This window comes from Melanostigma gelatinosum (genome assembly GCF_949748355.1).
Source record: "Melanostigma gelatinosum genome assembly, chromosome: 4".
NCBI classification, from domain to species: Eukaryota; Metazoa; Chordata; class Actinopteri; order Perciformes; family Zoarcidae; genus Melanostigma; species Melanostigma gelatinosum.
In genome coordinates, this window is record NC_136637.1 from 21,942,634 (window position 1) to 21,963,385 (window position 20,752).

The following is a 20,752-nucleotide window of genomic DNA, read 5'->3' on the forward strand; positions in this document are numbered from 1 at the left end:
ATGAAATGTCAAGTTTATAGAAAAAACCCGTTTAAGACAGTATAGATGGTGTCAGATTAGAAACAATGCCCTGGTGGTGAGTTCAGGTGCAGAAACCTCTGAGGGATTCTGACCTGTAGGACAATGAAGGTGAGCTGAAGCGGCTCGTGAACGAGTACATGATCAAGCTGTGATTGGAGAGCCTCTTCTGCTGATTGGGCAATTAGGGACAAGGGGGAGGGTGGGCCTCAGGAATAATAAAAAAAAAAACATTTTGAGAAGGGTACTTCATTCGGTTGTGGGGTCGGCACACATACACACACATGCACAGATTTGGTCATTCACTCAGTCAGTTCAGAGTGGGTCCAGCCGCAGCAGCAAACCTCCTCATGGCTCTAGGGACAGCGGCATCCCTTTACCTGTGTTTCCTGCTGGTAAGTTGTGGTTTTAATAAATATAACCCTACAACAGATTTAATTCCAGAGAGGAAATGTGGATAAATAGCTGCAGAGGTTTAAAGTTGACCCGTTGATGGACGTCTGGACAATGATGTGAAATAAGGACAGGGTGATACATTTTTCTTTTGACTGTATTAACAAAGATGCTGGAATACTGTGTAAACTGAGTGTATGTTGTTCACATTTTTCATTTACTGCTGGGGTAACCCGCTGGCTTTTGTTGTCTTGTCAGAAACACTTGTTGCTGCGGGCATGTGGTGGTGTGGCGTTTCTGTGTACTGCTGTGTTACTTACCAGCTTCTTGTAGGGCTGATTTCCTTTATTATAAAATATTCTGCAATCAATCATGAATGAAAGATAATACTGTGATGATTCTTTCTTACATTTAGTTCCCATAGTGCTTTTGCTAGTGGTGTTGATGTCAGCTGCTGTTTGACTTTTGCTCTTTATCATTTTGGCTGAAAACCAACAAGCTGAGTTGTGTATTTAATTCATTGACATACTCACTTGAAGAGTCCTGAGTCACTGATAAAACGCTTAACACACTTTTCAAATTTGCTTACGCACACAAAAACATGCCACTATAAAAAAAATCCTTTCTATGCCTGCAGGGAGTACATTGCTGGCATGATCTGGACAACAGTGAGTACGACTGTTGGCCGATCAACGGTCCAAATGACTTCAACATGATAAGCTGTGGTGGTAAGTTTTTACGCATTTATGTTTGTTTGAGTGGATCATTGGAGTTGAAACAGCTGATCTGTAGCTGCTTTGGGTGGTTTACGTGTTAGCATTTACTGTAAAATCAGATGCCTTTCCTCTTGTGGCTGGGAAGGAAAGAGTCAACATTTACAGCATTTGTCTAGAATTAATTACAGTGACTTAGTAGGTGGGGCTCAATATAATTATGTGCAAATACAGCACATAGTATCCTTTAGTATCTGTATGCGTATGCACAGTGTTTGTTGAAGGTTCAGGTGACGAGCGTGTGTGTTGTCACAGGTCTGGAGATGGCCTGGGTGCAGCGTCCTCCAGAGAAAGCAACCAACGGGGAAGAGTTCAATGTCTCGTACACGGTGACGGCCTCAGATTCCTTCTACGAGTACGCAGTCAAGAACAAGATCTTCCAGTTCAGGTGAGTGTGTTACAAACACCTGGCATCCTAAACGTCTGCCATGCCCTGAATGCACACGCACACGCACACGCACACGCACACACACACACACACACACACACACACACACACACACACACACACACACACACACACACACAAAGAACTGTTCTAATACTAATACACTAATACAAATACACTTATCAAAAAAGGAAAGCGGACAATTGTTCAGATAGTACAGATAATGTATTACCTATTCCTGACTGCATCTGTGTAATTCAATGTATTTTATGTTAAATTGAGGCTACTTTCATTTTCACGTTTAAAGGGACAGTTAACCCCAAAATCAAAAATACATATATTTCCTCTTACCTGTAGGGAGATTGTTATGGTGTTAGTTCCCTAGTTTTGGAGATATCGGCCATAGGGATATCTGTAGACTCTGAAATATAATGGGACTCTATAGGACACTCGGCTTGTGGTGCTCAAAGTGCCAAAAGTATACATTTGAAAAACTCAACAGCATTATCTCTTTCCAGAAATCATGAGTTAACCAAGATAATCCACACTTTGGATGTAGCAACTGTGGCTGAGAGAAAGTAGTTTCTACATGAAACTGCTGTGTGTGGATTATCTTGAGTAACCGAATCATGATTTATGGAAAGAGACATTGCTGTTGAGTTTTTCCAATGTATTTCTTGGAGCACTATCTAGATTGATAAATAGCACTACAGGTAAGAGGGAAAATATGTATTTTTGATTTTGGTGTGAATTGTCCCTCGAGGAAAGGAAAGCTGATCTGCAGGTTTTCTGTTTGAGCTTCCACTGTAAATAGCACTAGAGTTTTATGTTCGTTCATTTCAACGTCTACCATTTTATGTTCCCTTCCAGTAATGCGTCAGAGGCAAAGAGGTTCTGTCATGAACACAAGTGCCCGACAAACTGGAACAACGCCAATGAAATGAACTGCTGCGTGTATCACGCCAACGTCCACTCCTGTCCTCTCAATCTCATGGTGGGTTATTTGAAGTGTGTCCTGTCGTACAACACTGGTTTCATCTTCCCCCATCCACACTGTCATCACCTTCTCCTCCTCACATTGAGAACACTACAGCAAGCAAACATGATCTTAACGTTATGCCACAGCTGTTATTTTATGTTTAGTATTAAATTCACATGTATTTCTCAGGATTCTCAATTATATTGCATGATATCTATCCTTTAGGATCTTCTAATTATGTAGTATGCTGTTTATTTAAAAAAAATGTAGGTATCATATCTTGATGCTTCTTCTAGATTTTCTTTCGAGGCCCTGTGACTTCCAAATCTTGGTAAAGCTGCAACTTTTGAATAAATTGAGATGTTGGTTGAGACGCATCAGCTCTTTTAGTGAGCACACAACTTGTTGAACCCAAGTAACCGTTATTCAAATATCAGTACTTATCTATCAGACGAGTTCTGGAATAAATAACTGTTGTGTCGTCTCTTCGCAGAAAAAAGGGGGAATCTGTGGCCCGTGGATTCCTGACGATGGTAAAATTGTGACTCACACTGTCTCCAAGGCAGGAATGATGTCCCAGAAATACTGGAGTTCAAAGGTGAGCCAACACAAACAAAAAGCATAGATGTATTTTTAACAATTGTTCAGGCTTGGAGAACATTTCAAGTATTTCTTACAGCCTCATATCCTGTTAATACCTGACCATATTTAATTATACATATTGGTTTTAACACACAAAGGCGCAAATAAAAAAAATAATAAAAGCATCCTTTACTTTTTTACAATTCACCAACTGCATGTTTTGACTGACTGTAACAGTTTTTCAACTTTAACTTTGTTGTCTGATGGATAATTCATCTTGCACCCAGGCAACACATAAGACATGTGTTTGATCAAAGTGACACGTCCTTTGTGAAGCCTGTTGTCTGTCACGTCACGACGCGACTTGGCAGCAGGTTGTAATTACTTGTCAGTATATTACAGGAGTATAAAAAGCCATACTTTGGGATTTCAGCTTATCAAATGACACAAAGTAAAGACAACCAAGTAAAAAACAACAATGAAATGATGTATAATCTGACAGAATAGTATTGTATACAGTCCTGAAAAGATGTATAAGGCAAACAATTCTTTGTACAGTTTACATCGTCAACCACAGCTCTGATTGTTTGAATTCATTTTTATCTCACAGTATAGTGAAGTTAAGTTTGACATTTCTTTTGTGACGGAGTGTTTTCTGTACAGTTTTCAACTATAATAACTAAGTTCTGAATAACGTTCAGAACTGTCTTTCATGCATTTCATTTTATTTAATGAGGGACAATCAACCATCGTTTGGTTGTTTAATTTGCTAAGAAAACAATAAATGTAAATGATAGTGTTGACTGAGACTTATTTTCATACTTACAACCTAACTCTTCCATGGTACAATTTGTATGGTGGTATTTTCTCACACAGGTGGTGCTGATCCATTTGGGAGTCACCTCCGTCATTGCTCATATCAAAATGGGACACATGCACGCAGCACTGGAGTCCAAAGTGCTTGTTGTCAGTGCTCAAGGTCAGTCTGCTAAGTATCTATTTGTTGACATGCTGAATCCTACAGTATGTGCTGAATAATGCCTCTGCGGCTCAATCATGATCCAATAAAACATGTGTGCAAAATGACTATCTCTGGGGTGTTGAGCAATACAAGTCAAAGGGAGTAAGAGCACACATCTGTTTACACCCTGAACTTCTACAGAAATATGAAGGAAAAAGGTCAACTTGTGTGTGGCTTCCCTTACAATAGTAACACTTTTACACAAATACTTGTTTGTCAATGTATCTGTATTCTTCCTGAAGAAAATGATCTCCATCTTTACCAGCTGCAGCATTAAAATGATCTACACATTAATGCATCAATAACTACAATCCAATCATATAATATACATTATTCTGCAAGATCCATTCTGCATTATGAGCACTTTTATGTTTGGTACTTTAAGTACATTTTGATGCTGATACCTTTGTACTTTAGTAGAATGTTAGTCGAATATTTGTTTATTAAACAATCTGAGTGCTTCCTCTGCCGCTAAAAGTGAATGGAAACCTCAAATATAAAATACGTGATTGTGTTTCAGTGTGTGGGGATGACACCTGCGAGCTGGAGGAGAACTGTCTGAACTGTCCTGCAGACTGTGGCATCTGCCCGATGTCCATCACTATCAAAGTGGCCATTGGGCTTCCAGTTGCTCTCTTCAGCAGCGGCTTCATCCTAACCATAGTGGTCAGTCGGTGCAACACACACACACACACACACACACACACACACACACACACACACACACACACACACACACACACACACACACACACACACACACACACACACACACACACTAACACTAACACATAGGAGATGTTTCATGCGCTGATGTTTATCTTAATGTCCTCCCTGCAGTGGCTCCAGTACCAGAAACAGAGGATGCTTTGGGATGAAAGCTGGATCATCAACTACAAGAACATAATATTTGGTAAAAAGTCTCACACTGAAGTTGTTAATAAATACTGTTTACATATACATGAAACTTTGCTGGCAAGCTTTAGACTTTCACTTTCATTTAAGACTCTAATGTGTTTCAAGAATGGATCACTTTCCTTTTGCTTTTAAAGCAACAAGAATATGTTCGCTGTATCTGTGATGTCTGCTGTTTTTGTGGGATTTTCAATCTCAAATGAAATGTTAATGTAAGTAAGAATGGGTCAGGCCTGGAGGTTATTTTAGCCTCCAATAAAGCATTTCTATTCATAAAAAAACCAGTTTTACTACTGACCCTGACTCTGAGTATCTAACTGTCTGGTGTGTGCAGGTAAAGTGTGCTGCATGGGCCTCTGCAGCACCATCAGTCTGCAGCGAGTCAAAAGTATGTCTTCCATCAGTCAAACAACTGATGTGACCGTGTTCACCAGAATCAACACTTCCTTCATCCAGCCAGGCATCTAGTGAGAAACAGTATTATTTTAGTTTATATAAATGCTCATTAATCAGAAACATTCAACTAACAGAAGTTGAATGTTCAAGCATGTTTTTTAGACACACTGCCTCACTCTTTTACTCTTTTTCTGTACGGATCAAAACATATGTCATATATCAAAGCTATACCATATGGATCAGCGCTGTAGAGTTAGGAGCTGTGTCTAATGTGTGATAAGCTAATGCTAATGTGTGATAAGATAAGACTTTAACTGATCCCAGAAGGGACGTTCACATGTTACAGCACCACGGAAACACTCTGAGAGGTAAAACAGATAAAGTGAATTGTGCAAATATTTGTGAAAAAGAAGTTTAATCTGTTGTTGACAAAATGCCAATTTGTATGACTGGTTCCTCTGCATATCTCAAATGCATGAGGATGTATTTTGCTGAGAATTTCTAGTTGACTTGATGGTCTTCTTGCAGTGATGGGAGGACGGTGGCAGTGAAACACATCCAGAATAAACATTTCACCCTCTCTAAAACCATCAGGAAGGAGGTGAAAGAAGTTAGGTGAGGGAAATAACCATTTTACTGACATAATAAACTGTTGTCTCCCAAACTCCTTCAGCTTTATGTAATTGTTCCTATTGGCTATAGGCAACTGGATCACCCCAATCTATGCAAGTTCATTGGTGGTTCCATCGAGGTCCCCGACATCAGCATCATCACAGAGCACTGCCCAAAAGGAAGCCTGTCCGATGTCCTGCTGAATGAGGACATCCCCATCAACTGGGGCTTCAGGTGAGAAAATATCACATACGGCTTCATTTTTATTCGATTACCATTTAGCAGTGTGGCAGTGGCGAAACATAACGAAGTACATTTGCTTTACAAGTACTGTACTCAAGTACTCATTTAATCAACCAAATAATTAACAGATTAATCCACACTGAAAATAATCAAGTTGCACTCCAATACAAAATAGTTCCACCTCCACCATCTACATCCTTCTTTTACATTTATGCATGAGTAACCTAATAATGATATATTTTAGTTTTTTGTGTAGGTTATACTCACTCCTATAGGAGCTGATGATCATGGTCTGGTCACTCCTTGCAGTGAATTAGATCAGGGATTTTGTCTCTTTTTAAACATTATTCCACAGGTAACTGCGCTCACAGAAGTCCCCATGATGTAATGAAATCCGAAAGTTATTTTGCTCAGTCAGACTCAACATTTCACACCACAGTTTAACAATCAAATAAAGGAAGACTTAAATATAATTCCCCCAATAGACCACAATGGAAAAATAAACAGACACATAAACAGCAACATCTGGACTGTTCCTTTCCCCATGCAGACTTTCCTTTGCCACTGACATCACTCGCGGGATGTCGTACCTTCACCAGCACAGGATGTTTCATGGTAGACTTCACTCCAGAAACTGTGTTATTGATGACCGCTGGGTGTGCAAAATCTCAGGTAACAAAAAATAAAGACAACTTCAGTCTACAGCGTCAAAGCACATTGGTCTTTGTTATATTCCTGTTTTCAGCAATCACACATCTGTGATAAATCACTCAATATACACAGATTAAATAACACTATGAAACAAAACCTCTCCTTATCATTGCACCGCTCAGCCATGTCATACACCAGCAGCAATGTTATTATCGAGGCAAAGTGAAAAACAACATCCTGCTTCACTGTACTCTATATTTTTCTGTATTTGGGGTCAGATTATGGGCTCACAGCCTACAGAAGGGAGGACTTGGAGGCCATCAGTAATGGCTTCAATTGTGGGGATGTGATTCGTATAAACTGTGCACCAGAGGTCCTGGTGGGAAACAGCTCCAATATGACGACAGCAGCAGATGTCTACAGGTGTGTTTGAGTGTCACAGTATGAGCAGTTAATTGTAGTTAAAGCAGTTCATTTTGGATCACGCATGGAAATTTGATACAGTTTAATCAAAGATGGGGACATTGAGTTCTGTAGGACAGGCAACCATCTTCATCTATGCATGAAAATGATTGAATCTTTGCACTGGAAAATACACGGAAAACAATATTCATTAAATCTTTTCTCTACTTTTCCCTCGTCTTCTCAGCTACTCCATGATTCTGGTTGAGATTGCAACTCGCACCAACCTCATTTCAGTGAGCACGACTTCTTTCTGTGTAGATTACAACCTTTAGCTTCCTTTTGATCTCAGCTTTGTAACCAGCAGACTTCTCTAACAGGACCAGGCTGAGGGAGTGAGGATGGATATCATGTGGCGCCCCCCTCTGCCTGAAGTCAAAGCAGGGAAGGCAGATACTGACTGTCCCAGTCAAGGAGATTACTGCGAGGTCTGTCTCATGTGCAGATGTTCCTAGAACTGAAAATAGAATAATGTCGTATTTGTACTGATGCTCTTGTTGAACTGTCTCTCGAATAACTAGAAAAACTTGGTAACGTTCTAGTGATATTATATGTCATACGCATATGACTGATTGAACATATTGGACAATGAGGTGTTGCTCTCTTCTCTTGAACACCCGAACAGCTTATTAAGAAGTGCTGGTGTCATAACGCCCCAATGAGGCCCACGTTTGAGCAGGTCAAGAAGATGCTCGACAAAATGAACCCACACAAAGTCAGCCCTGTGGACATGATGATGAACCTGGTAATAGCCCACTGAAATATGGTAAAATAAATTAGAATAGCGTGTAAAGATACATAGAATACATATACTAAACAAACGGTAGTACTTCAAAGACAAATGCTATGAAAAAAAAACGGAAATTCCATTTGTGCCATCTGGATTGTTTTGAATTTCAGACATTTGTTTTATTGCAGATGGAGAATTACAGCAAACATCTGGAGGCCATAGTCGCTGAGAGAACACAGGACCTTCTTCAAGAGAAACAGAAGACAGATCAGCTGTTGTACAGTAAGTCAGAATAACAGTGCGGAGTGATTGGAAAGGGTTGCAAGGCTCCAATGATTGATCCCAAAAAGAATCATTGATCAAGTGTAGCTTTAAAGAATTCGTTTTGGATGACATTGCAGAGATAAAACGATGCCGTAGAAGCAGGACTAGATTTGTATTTCATTATATAAAGGGTGATGAGCAGTTAACTGTGAAATGTGCACATATTCATTCATTATCTCCAACATATGCATGCCCAAATGCAGCATATGAAACGTCCCCTAAGGCAGAGTTGTTCCTGTTTAGTTGATGTCAGTTATTCAGTCAAATGAGCTCACTGCCATCTAGTGGTGCAGAAGCAGCACCGTCATCATTCCTACCCATTGTCCCAAAGACTATATATTGGGGCGTGTTCTTTTTAAGTGGTGAAATTGCTGTGCAGGTATGTTACCAAAACCGGTGGCTGATGATCTTCGTCAGGGTCGAACAACAGAGGCTCAGAGCTTCTCCAGCGCCACCGTCTACTTCAGGTTTGCGTGGGGTTCATTACATTCACTTTTATTCTTTTATGGACATTTGTCAAGTGGTCGATTCTCTGGAGCGTAACTTAAATATGTTTAATTGACAGGGATGTGTTCAGATTGATTTGCTCTTCTACATTGTTATATACATTGTATACATGTATGAGATGACTGGCATTGTTTTACTCCCCTGTGACAGCGATATTGTGGGCTTTACTCAGCTGTCTGGTGCCAGCACTCCCTACCAGGTAGTGGACTTCCTCAATCAGCTCTACACCAGCTTTGATGACATTATTGACATTTACGACGTTTACAAAGTGGAGACAATCGGTGATGCTTGTAAGTACAGACAATAAACTGATTTTGAACTACGAACAAAAAGTGATAAATCATTTTGATAAAGAACTACCATCAATATACACCATATATTTATATTAGATCACAGCTTGAAAATAAGGACAAACATTTGTTGAGAGGTAGACGCACAACTAAAATGGATGAATTCAAAGACAAAAACAACAACTGATCTCGCGTCTACAGAGTGCCTGAATGTGTGTTTTGATGTTCTATCATTAATTCATCTCTCTCTTCCCTTTTCTGTATTGTTTCTTGACATGGAATACTGGTGTATCTTCCAGACATGGTGGTCTCAGGGGTCCCTCAAGAGAATGGCATCAATCATGCTGGGGAGATCGCCAGCATGGCTCTTGATCTGGTCAGTGTCTGCCACACGTTCAAGATCCCTCATAAACCCAACACACAGCTGAAGATACGCGCTGGCATCCACTCAGGTACTGTGGACATCTTACCTGTATCCAGCATCAGTTTATCCGACCTGTGCTTTGATTTTCCCAAAGGTTAAAATATCAGATCGTTTTCGAAAGACACATTCACAGTTTTAAAACGGTCCAAGGTCGGGTTGCAAAATGTAAGAGTAATCTTAAACAACCTGTTTGCATATATGATAAGCTAAATATTAATACAATTAAATGTCAATGCTGCGTAAATTGTTATAAAAAAATGTTTACCAATATTTTTTATTATTATTTCACAGCCAAAGATATTCCATTCCATTCAATAAGGTTTTACACATCAGGTCATAATAAAAATCTTAAAATGCATTACTTTTGCAATACTTTTCCATTCTATGCCTCCAACCCTGACCCATCCACCCTCTGAAGTATGACAACATAAATTCTAACTATTGTAAGATAGATAAAATAAGACATGACCTGCTTAAAAAAAGAGAGTATTATCACATATCTCATCACATGCGCAGCCACTGGCCTCAAGTCCGTACAAACCAATACATGTCTGTAGAAAAACTGTTTTTTTAAAGGACTTGAATCATCATTGAGGGTCTTTAATGTCTATGGGGGTAAGTTTTGAGGACACATGGGTTGCTTTTTTACATTTCAGTGATACTATTTGAAATCATTCCGTAAGCTCCTACCTCTGCCATTTTTCCTGTTTGGGACAACTGCACATTAAAAGTGTGGACGTTACTGTTGTTGATGTGACTGCTTCATATATATGTGTATATGTATGTGAGTAAAAATAACTCTAAGATTTAAGGTTTTGCCCCTTTAAATAATCTGACTTGCATTATCAGGATTCAACAATGTCATACATTCAATATTATCCACCCAAAGTGTTGCAGTCACAGTCACTGCTGTGGTTTTTTTCCTGCCAGGACCTGTTGTGGCTGGTGTGGTTGGCACCAAAATGCCACGCTACTGTCTGTTTGGGGACACTGTCAACACAGCGTCACGCATGGAATCAACAAGTGAAGGTAAGGATTAGATACACTGCTTTTGATCCAAATAATGTCTCAACATGGCACAGTTTGTCTCGGAGAAAAAAACATCATGTTGATTTCACTTTAACTTGTCACTGTATGTGCTGAACAACTGTGCTACACGACCTCTGCCTGCTCTCTTAATATTGTCCCACATTGATTCAAGAGTGTGTCTGCAGTGCTGTTGCAACTGACTTCAATAGCAGTTCAGGATTAGCTTTTGGCCGGTGGCCTTTGGCCTGCTGCTATCATGCCAAACACGATTGGCTCTGTTAGCTCAGCAGCACGGTGGAGTTACAACATGCAGGTTGGACAAAGTGATCTCCTGCACCTAATCCTCTGCATTAAACGAGTGGAATAATGGATAAGTACCGAGTGACTGTAAAAAACAAAAGTCTTAACTTCATAATACGAGCTAAAAGTTAACCCGACGAGCTTTTTGAGGAAAAGCTAACTCCTCTCAATTGTGTAAGGTTTGTGCACACAGTGCAGTATGCTCTTTGCCTTTCACAATTTGCAACCATGTGTTTAAGTCACCATGTGAAAAACTGTGTGTCATATATGCTGGAAAATGTGCAAATGATGCCTTTGCAAAGTGTACACTATATTGTATTAGATCTGGATGAATACGACTAGAATGATGACACAAAATATAGAACTTTAAATTGTATAGGATTAATAACCATCAATCCCATATTTCACATAACACTTTACGACACATGCATTTTACTAGATCAGTTTTATACTATATGGATTAACTGCTGCAATTTGGTTTCATTTGTAATGTTTTCCATTGGCTGGAGAGCACAATTTTTAATACAAATTATATTGATTTGTAAAGTTAAAAAACTGCAGAATAGCGTGACTAAAAACATGCACTACATTTTGCACATAATGGTGCTCAAAGAAAAAAAATAAACTGGTTATTTATAATTATGTCCATAGCTCTGAAGATTCAGGTGAGCGGTGCCACAGCTGACCTGCTTCACATGCTAAGAGGTTACATTCTGACATGCAGAGGAACACTTCCTGTGAAGGTAACATTATATATATATGTATATGTGTGTGTGTGTGTGTGTGTGTGTGTGTGTGTGTGTGTGTGTGTGTGTGTGTGTGTGTGTGTGATATATATGACCTGTGTTGAAGAATATTGAGATATTATGTCCGCTGCAGTGACAAACACAGATCCATCTACACAGCATAATAAGCCTCCTATGCTTTTATTTGTATTAGGAAGGCAGACTGTAGTCATTGGACCTTTTTATACTGATAGGTATTTCTATTATTTTGTCCATTCCATTTATATCAATCAGGGTAGGCCTAATGACAGAAACACTTCTCTGTATAATGCAATACAGTTCAAAAGCATCGCAAACAGCAGCCTCCGAAATGGCCATGAAGTTGAATCAACACCTTTCTAAAATAGTTTCAACAAAGACTGAGCATTGTAACCTTCATGAGAGTAGGAGCTGTTGCAGGACTGCTGTATCAGAGTGCTGTATGGAGGTGCACATATCAAACTGGCTACTGAGTGTACACCCACAGCAGCTCTCAAAATAAACCTCACTAGCATGATAAGCTTTGTGCATATAATGCTATTTCTACCGTCTTTGTGCTGTCACGGAGGTAACCGTTTCTTTAAAAAAAGCCTAATTGATGCCGTGATAAATATAATCGCATACAAGATGGGGCACCACCTTTGAAAAACACAAGGGATTTATGAGGCTGAGATTTCAAAAGATGACATGAAAGTTCCCTCCAAATGGAAAAGAGACTGGGTGTGTCTGGTATTTGCTTTGTTTTTCAAGGAACCATCATTCAGTTCTACTGGCTTCTATTCACATTGTAACCTAAGACCTCTTTTAGGGTGGTGCCAGTGTTATGATGGGGGAGGGGTTTACTTCTCAGTCCCAGAGGACTGGGCGGCTGACACTTGTGATGTCTTGCTAAGAGATGGACTCAGCTGCTGCTCTCTGCCCCCCATCAAACCCTAATGGCTTTATTTAAAATTCAAAGGGCCACATGCTTTGCAATATGACTCTCTTCTCTTTCTCATTCACTCTCTCATTTTTCTTGACCTAACAGGGAAAAGGGGACATGACAACATGGTGGCTTGAAGCAAAGAGAGACGATTATACAGACCCGCTGCTCAGAACATCTGAATCCAGAGGAGTCCTAGTGCCAGTTAGTGACTAGTTCAGAGCCTAAACTGTGACAATCACTGATGAAAACTGGTCAGGCTTTGTGTTGTGCAATGTAATTGTGTCCAGTGAAGTCTGTTTCGGTTAAATGTGCAGATACAATTATAGGATGAACTAATAGTTTATCATTAATTTAAATAGTGCACTGTAAATCCAAATAAATATGCAGAGAGACATGCCAGAGTTATGGAAATGCTATTTTTGTCACACATTATCCTTATAAATGTTCTCTCATATCTGGCTTTATTTGTATTTTTGCAATTGTAGGCACTTTTCTTTCTTCTGATTAATTTAAAGTAAAGGAGATATTCACTGCCTGAAAATTAAGAAAAACCTTTTCTTAGATAAAGATCTTAGGTCCATTTGAACATTTCAAACATTTTGACTAAGAACTGGTATCTGAACAGGCCTTTTGCACAGGTGTAATTAATAAACTTGATAATGGCTATTTTTTGTTTGTTTTTGATAATTAGGGCCCCCAGTATTGCACATGATTGCTCACTCATGCTACTTTTAAATTAAAACTCTGAGCCATTGCTAATGATATAAGTTTACTTTTTTTGCAATGAAAAGTCAAAATGTCTGTTGAGAGAAAAGGTTAATTTCCCCCACAATGTGTGTCACAATCAGTACTTTGGAATCAAACTCTTCCATTCAAGCTACCGGTACTTGTGATTTCCAAATAATGTTTGCCTTGTTGATGCAGAATCAATTTGAAAAAATGATCTCAATAAACATTTTTGGAAGGTGTTTCTTACTGTGCCATGCAATGAGCTATTTTACTGTCTTGTTCTGAAATTCAGTTTTGTATAATTTGCATTAAAGTTACTCTCAAGTAATTTTGTTCATTCATACTGTTTACCTAATTAACTTTCGCCGCTTAATGTTAGTTAATTGATTGGAACAATTCACATTTTTGAAGTCTTGCTGCTTACAAATTCAAATGGCGTTTCTGAATACAGCACGATAAATAGATCCTTATCTTATTTGATCATACTGTCAACAATATAATGTCAGAATACAAAAAGTAAAAAACCCAATTCCAAGCGTTCTTCATTCGTGTCCGTGTGTTCTAAACAACAACATTGATCAAGCATGATTCAATTGGCATTAAAACTTGAAGTACCTGACAGCCAAGAGCCAATCATGTTGAGCCGTGCGCGGTTGCTAGACAACGATTCGGCCAATCAGCGTGCTGTTTGGTTTGCTTGCAGTCAGTGGCATGAACTGTCATTGGGACAGACTGTTTCGGAAACTGCTGTACCTCGAAGCAACGCGCATTTTGGGAGACACATTTTGAAAATGCAACGTGAAGTAAGTAATATGTTGGTCATTTTAAACGTCTGCTTTCGTAACTAGTCGCTAAGATAACCAGCCGCTCTTCTTCAACGTCAGATTGTTCTCAGGTGGAGGCTGGTGGGCAGTTAACGTTTGGCTATTTAACATTAGTTTAACACTCACTGCGGTGTACGGGGTTACAACCTTTTTGTTTTGTTTTATATCGTTAACGTTATTTACCAAACACGATTTGTTGAGTGGAGTAGCGTGTGTAACACGCCAAAGTTACACATTATTATCGACATCAACAGCAAAACGTATGTTGTTCGAGGCTATCCCACGGTCATCTGTTTATAACTGTCTGCAGACCTGTAGAAGCAAGGTTACAAGGTCTTTATTTGTTATTATAGGACAGGGTTGCACACAGACTTTAGATTGTAGTTTAAATTTGTTACATAGGAAATAAAACACAAATGTCTCTCAAATGAAAGGCATATTCTTATCATACATGGCCCAGTGGGATCACATACCTGAAATAAATTCTACTTCAACATTTTGGAGATTTTATACTGGAAATAAGTTTGATTCAGTTAAAGGTTAACACTTGTTGAGTGGTCAGTCTAAGCAGCTCATAGGTTTGTTAAGCTGTGTGGCTCTAGGCTTGCCATCTGTCCACACCAGGCTGATTAAGTATCACTAAAACCAAAGGGTAGGTCCCCTGAGTTATTAATGAGTCACAGCCTCCTAGTGACTGAAATCTATGAAAAATCGAACACATAAAATGTTCTTCGTAATATAAGCATAAACATATTTTTAAATGCAGTTTCTGCTCTGAAAATTGCTGTCCCCAAGAATGAGTAAATGGTCCTGTAGTTTCCAGTAATATCTATATACTATTAGTCGAAAACATAGGCATTTGTACAGGGGGAGAATGTTTCTGATTGTGTGGTTCTGCAGAGAAATTGCCTGTCTTGGATTAGTCTGATCAGCTGACGATAAGCATGGGGATAAGATGCTGGCGTGGTCCAAGCCTGTAACCTGTTAAATACTCCTGCAGTGACAATGGTGTCAAGCAAAAACCACCACAACAACAACAGCAGCAGCAACAACATCAACATAACAATCACATTAAGCTTTGTGAAAGACTTTCTAAATGAACACACATTTTAATATTTTAAATGTATCTATTGGGTGGCTGTGAGCACACTACGTGATCACTGTTTAACTGGTTGAGTTGGCTCCTGTGAATCTGCTGTCCTCGCACTGTTATTTAGATTGCCGTGTGTTTCCAGCCCTTATCGCTGCATGCGTACTTCCTTTGCCAATCCAGACTTTGTTGGATGTGCACTGCTAATCCCACCCTCTATTTCAGGAGCACTGACTGCGTAGGTCGATCTTGTGGCAAGCTTTGTGTATCATTCACATGCAGTAGACGATCCAGACACGTAGCCTGACGGCTGCACTGCAACAATGCCAGAGTCCTTCCTGGGTGAGTTAAGATTTTGATGATTCTTATAAGATCCTTATAAACCAGTGAATATGCACTGGGAAGGAGACACGTTAAACAGTTGGCTATTGTACTCGGCAGTTGTTGATTAAGGAACAAGTCAAACTAACACAAATGCTATTCTTCGTTTCTTTAACCTCAATTCCTGTAATATTTAGCGTATATAAAGTGGTTTCTTTTTCTTGTCAAGCATTAACAAATTAGCATAAGTCCATACTGCATATATTTCACCGAGTTTCTTTCCCCAGAAGTCAAGGACATTTGCAGCAGCTCCGTTGAATGTAGGCCATCTCCCTTGAGACAGTTTAGCCAATCATCGGTGCACAGAAACTACATTCTCAGTATGTTCTGCACGGAGCACAATGTGCAGGAATGTCTATCACACATCAATCAGGTTGGTAACCTTACATGTCTCACTGATGTATTATGAGCACAGTTATTGCTATGTACATGCTTGCGGTTTAAGGCATACAATATGTCTGCAATGTTCTTGGTTTGAGTTTGGCTGGTCCTCCACATCCTTTTCTTCTTTTCTTCTCTCTTCTCCAGGAGGTGTTATCTCTCGGCCTCCCACCGGTTTGGACGGAGTCGAGCGGCAGCTCAGAGATGAATGTTATGGCTGTGCTAAATTGCATGCATGACCTGATTCAGCTGCACCGCAGGGGCCTCCGGGCCCTGGAAAACATGGAAGTGGAACAGCTGAAATCCAACAGCAATGTGGACTTCTTGCAAATCACCAACTCCCAACTAAAAGTACAGTAACATTTACACCCACTAATTCTCAATATTGTATTGAAAAATAACAATAGCAATAAAATGTAACTAAAACTAAGGACTTCAAGAGTTGCTTGTCAATATGGAAAATAACTCGTATTAAATGCCCATGTCCATGTTGTTCTGTTATCATAGGAGCAGCTTGAACTGTCCAAAAGAGAAAACACAGGACTTCTTGAGAGAGAAAGACAGCTGCATCTGAAAGTGAAGAGTTTGCAGAACTGCCTGAAAAATGAAAAAGACGAGGTACTTTCTTTGTACTTTCTTTGGACTTACTTTGGCCCAGATGGTGTTAAGTGAATCCACTGGCAGGTGTTTGGTCCCAGGTGGATAAACATGACAGTTCAAACAGTAAAAACTTGTTTTATTTCCTCCTGCCAGGTGCAAAAACTTCAGAACATAATTGCAAGCCGGGCCAGCCAGTACAATCATGAGATGAAAAGGAAAGAAAGAGAATTCAACAAACTGAAGGAGCGCTTGAATCAACTTCTGGTTGACAAAAAGGAGAAGAAACCAGGTTAAAGAGAAAACCTTTTTAGTCCCATCCTTTGCCCAAACATTTAACATTTTATAAATGTAACCAGCATCTTGAACATGCCCTTTGAGACTCTTTCATTTTTAATTTTCTTGCTTCCAGCCATTGATGTATTGAACAACATTGGAAGAGCTGACGGGAAGAGAAGCCTTTGGAAAACTCAAAAGACAGAAGCAAAGTAAGTTCACTTCAAATATGTTTTGCAAAGTCATTAATATCATTAGTATATAATATCTTGTCTCAAAAGACATATTTGTATATGTAAATTTAAAAAAATGCAGGAACACAGGAGAAATATAAAAGGCATGATCTGAGAATGTACTATTAATCCTACTTTTGCACATCAGCTCCTTTGTTAGCTTTCGAGGTAACACAGATGTATTTTAGGAACATGGGCTTTAAACATGGTGGCACTGCTAAATGCTGGATGTTATTGTAGTTTCAATTAATTTCCTCTGATGACGTGTTCTATTTATAACAAATAAATAAACATAGATGATTGTCTTTTTGTCATCCCAAGGCATGAGGGGGAGATGTATCAGACTCTGCTGAGCAACTATGACACGCGACAAAGGGAGATGCTGCTGGAAAATGCAGAGTTGAAGAAAGTGTTGCAGCAGATGACAAAAGAAATGTTGTCCATTCTGAGTTCAAGGAAACCAATGCTGAAAGATGACAAACATCAAGATGATGGCATTCAAGTAGGGAGTTGTTTTTCTCTATTCTCTGATGCTACTTTTCAACTGCTCAACAGGCAGTTGCTCCTCAGTCATTGCTCTCACTTCATTGCCCACATCTTCATCAATTTGAATGAGATGATCTCTGATAAACTGCATTCAGACATTATACAGTAGTTCACTTAACAGGGCTATTACACCACTTTTTCCCATTTGCTTCCAGTATTGTAACAATACAATTCGGTGGCGAGATTCCTAAAAAATTGAGAGCAAAGTCACTGATTAAGCAGATTAACACAATAACTACGACACAAATGTACCACAATTTTTATTGATAGCTGATAACCATCCCCGCGCCTGTTATTTAGTCTACATTTGTGCTAGATGTGCTGCCGATAGATTGAAAAATACTTTCATTTTTATTGTCAGGTTGACTCGGAGGAGGAAGAGCAAGTGTTTGATTCCCGTAAAGAAAGTGTAGAGCTGTATTGTGTTCACGCCCGGGAGAAGCTGACCAACAGTATTCGCCTCCAGTGGAGAAGACTCAAGATCCACGTTGAAAGATTGGACAGCCAAGGTAGTCTTCATGCAGCATACTGTCCCTGTTTGATTCTTATACATAACTTCTATCCATATATGCAACTTTGTGTCATGTAAGGATTCCAGTTACCGGTAGTTTGGATTCTTCTCTAACCCCGAAAATAAGCTTTTGTACCATTCATGTGGCAAAATAGAGTAAAGTCATACAAGGAACCTTGTTCAACCTAAGAGAAACTACCAGAGCACTGGAAGCTTACATTATATTCTAAAGCCAAACATCTCAATATATAAAGAAGCAACCAATATTCATGGACTTGTTTTCCGATGACATTCCACTCTGGATCCGTACTTCCGGTCCATTAAAAACAATACATAGAATATGGATATAAACACAAGTGTTAAATGTTTGATTTTGACTCTCTGGGTTGTTTGTTCAGCATCTCTAGCTGAGACGGGGGAGAACAAAACCGATGATGCTATATCCAGAGAGAGTCATGAGGAGGAGATGGACAGACTGAAGCTGGAGATCCAGCAGTGCAAAGACTTCATTCAAACACAACACCAGCTCCTGCAGGTAAGACTGGAATGTACCGTGAAATGTTGAGGTTCATTAGTTTAAGTGGCCAATGTTAAAAGTGAAAGTCACATCGCTGAGACAAGTGTCAAATAATCAATAATCCATTTGAGAAAGAGGTGAAGAAACACAGGTTTACGTTCAAACCTGCTGCTTTTAAATATAAGTTGACCTCTAACATGGTAGCTTTAACTCAGTGTAACTCGTTCTCTCTTTTAGTTTTAACCAAGGATTGAAACCATGTTTGCATGTTGGAGGAAATATATATTGTATTACGTTTGTGTATTCCTTTTGTTAATTTCTAGCTAAACAAACCACACATATTCCTTTTTTCTCGTAGCAGCAGCTGAGCTCTCCGTGTGATGAGGAGGCCGCATCCCTGTTGAGCGACTGCTACATGCTGCAGGAGAAAGAGCGCTTCAGAGAGGAGTGGAAGACCCTCGAGGAACAGAGGAAGCTCTTTGAGCGGGAGAGGAGGAACTTCACTGAAGCAGCTATCAGGCTTAGCCATGAGGTGATTGATTCAACATTTATTTCCAGAATTGCTCTGAAATAGATATTCGGGAATACGACACATTTTGCTCTTTGTGTAGAACAGCAGTGTGCCAAGATGACTAGTTTGTATCCGTATGCTCAATTCCCCCTCAATTCCCATCTCTTCTCCACTCAAAGCGACTTTGAGTTCTTGTAAAGCGCTATATCTCATTTATTGTTATGATTTCATTGTTATTTAAAAAGTGTGACTTTGTTTGTTTTTGAGGTAACTTGTACCTGGTTTAACTTGCAGAGGAAGGCCTTCGAGGACGATCGAGCAATGTGGCTCAAACATCAGTTTTTAAACTTGAGTCCATTTGCTGACGTGAGGAAACCACAGATGTCAAAGTCTAAAAGCTGCTTTTTAATATGTGAGTGTCTACTCCGTTACATTGTACTGGCCCAGTTCACCGTTGTCTTGATATTATTGATAATGATACTTATAGGTTAGCAATTGCTTTACCATTCCTTTATACCACAACTGTGATGCAGTTTTATTTAACTAAATCACTTTTATTTTTGAGTATGATTTTATGTTATGATTTGTGTTCCCTACTTGTTTATATTGATAACTATCAATACGTCACTTTCCTGGCAAGGATCAATGAAGTTGAATCTTATATTTGCAGCTAAAACAGAGTCAAGTGCAGCGTCGGGTCCAGAAAAGCTCATCAAATGCCAGTCCGACACAACCTCCCCCACACCCAGATGTGTCCCCCTCACATCACCATCAACAGCAGACCTGTATCGCACACTTGGCCTTATCCCAGAAAAAAGGTATAGTATCTTTATTTGCACAAATCACGACATACCTGTAAAGAATGCAGCTCTTGTGTGTCATATTTTATTTTCAGATCAACCAAACCAAATGGAAAGATTGACCATGTTCAAGAATCAAGCCTCTGTTCTAATAGAAATGATCCAGTGCAGCACAAACAGTGGAACGACCGTGAAGACCACAGCAGCCAAACACACCAGAGGGAAAACACCAGCTCTATATGAAGCCAAAAACTATAATTATTATTTTTCAAATACCCTTAAACAAGATGGACTGTAACATTATTTAAAAGCTGTTAACAGTCAAAGCCAAGCAAGGGTTCTGGTTGGCTGATGGTTTGCTGTGCTCTGTGTGACTGAGAACCTCTTCTTTCTTTTTTTATTATCTTACGGTATTTATTTTTAGATTATGTGATAAATGTATTTATTTATATGTGTGTTACTATAAATATTGGTTTGGCAGTCATGTCTTATGTCTAGGATCTTAATCTGAGGCTAGTCTTTTTTTGGCAATGAGGGTGTGCCAGAAATGATCATGTCTCCCCGATAATTGATGTTGCTTGTTACTCGTTAATGGTCGCTGTTGCACCTAAACTTGCCTAAATGTTGCTG

At 39.3% G+C, this 20,752-nt stretch overlaps 2 protein-coding genes across 2 annotated transcripts; both read left to right on the plus strand.

The window, feature by feature from the left end:
• Positions 1–123: 123 nt before the first annotated feature.
• Positions 124–12,860, plus strand: LOC306776526 (atrial natriuretic peptide receptor 2-like; the record flags this gene model as incomplete). The annotated part of the gene is made up of 22 exons (XM_079267239.1): positions 124–129; positions 1,049–1,139; positions 1,440–1,572; positions 2,443–2,566; positions 3,045–3,149; positions 4,010–4,112; positions 4,675–4,820; positions 4,995–5,067; positions 5,404–5,536; positions 5,994–6,080; positions 6,168–6,311; positions 6,871–6,992; positions 7,250–7,394; positions 7,621–7,669; positions 7,754–7,861; positions 8,059–8,178; positions 8,352–8,445; positions 8,867–8,954; positions 9,145–9,284; positions 9,584–9,736; positions 10,639–10,737; positions 12,829–12,860. 22 exons carry the CDS (start codon positions 124–126, stop codon positions 12,858–12,860), a joined length of 2,295 nt encoding a protein of 764 aa, XP_079123365.1.
• Positions 12,861–15,692: 2,832 nt separating this feature from the next.
• Positions 15,693–20,365, plus strand: LOC306776527 (afadin- and alpha-actinin-binding protein-like; the record flags this gene model as incomplete). Its single annotated transcript, XM_079267240.1, has 13 exons — positions 15,693–15,711; positions 15,978–16,123; positions 16,279–16,482; positions 16,639–16,749; positions 16,885–17,020; positions 17,141–17,216; positions 17,559–17,739; positions 18,145–18,292; positions 18,693–18,829; positions 19,170–19,343; positions 19,617–19,734; positions 19,993–20,140; positions 20,218–20,365. 13 exons carry the CDS (start codon positions 15,693–15,695, stop codon positions 20,363–20,365), a joined length of 1,746 nt encoding a protein of 581 aa, XP_079123366.1.
• Positions 20,366–20,752: the final 387 nt, after the last annotated feature.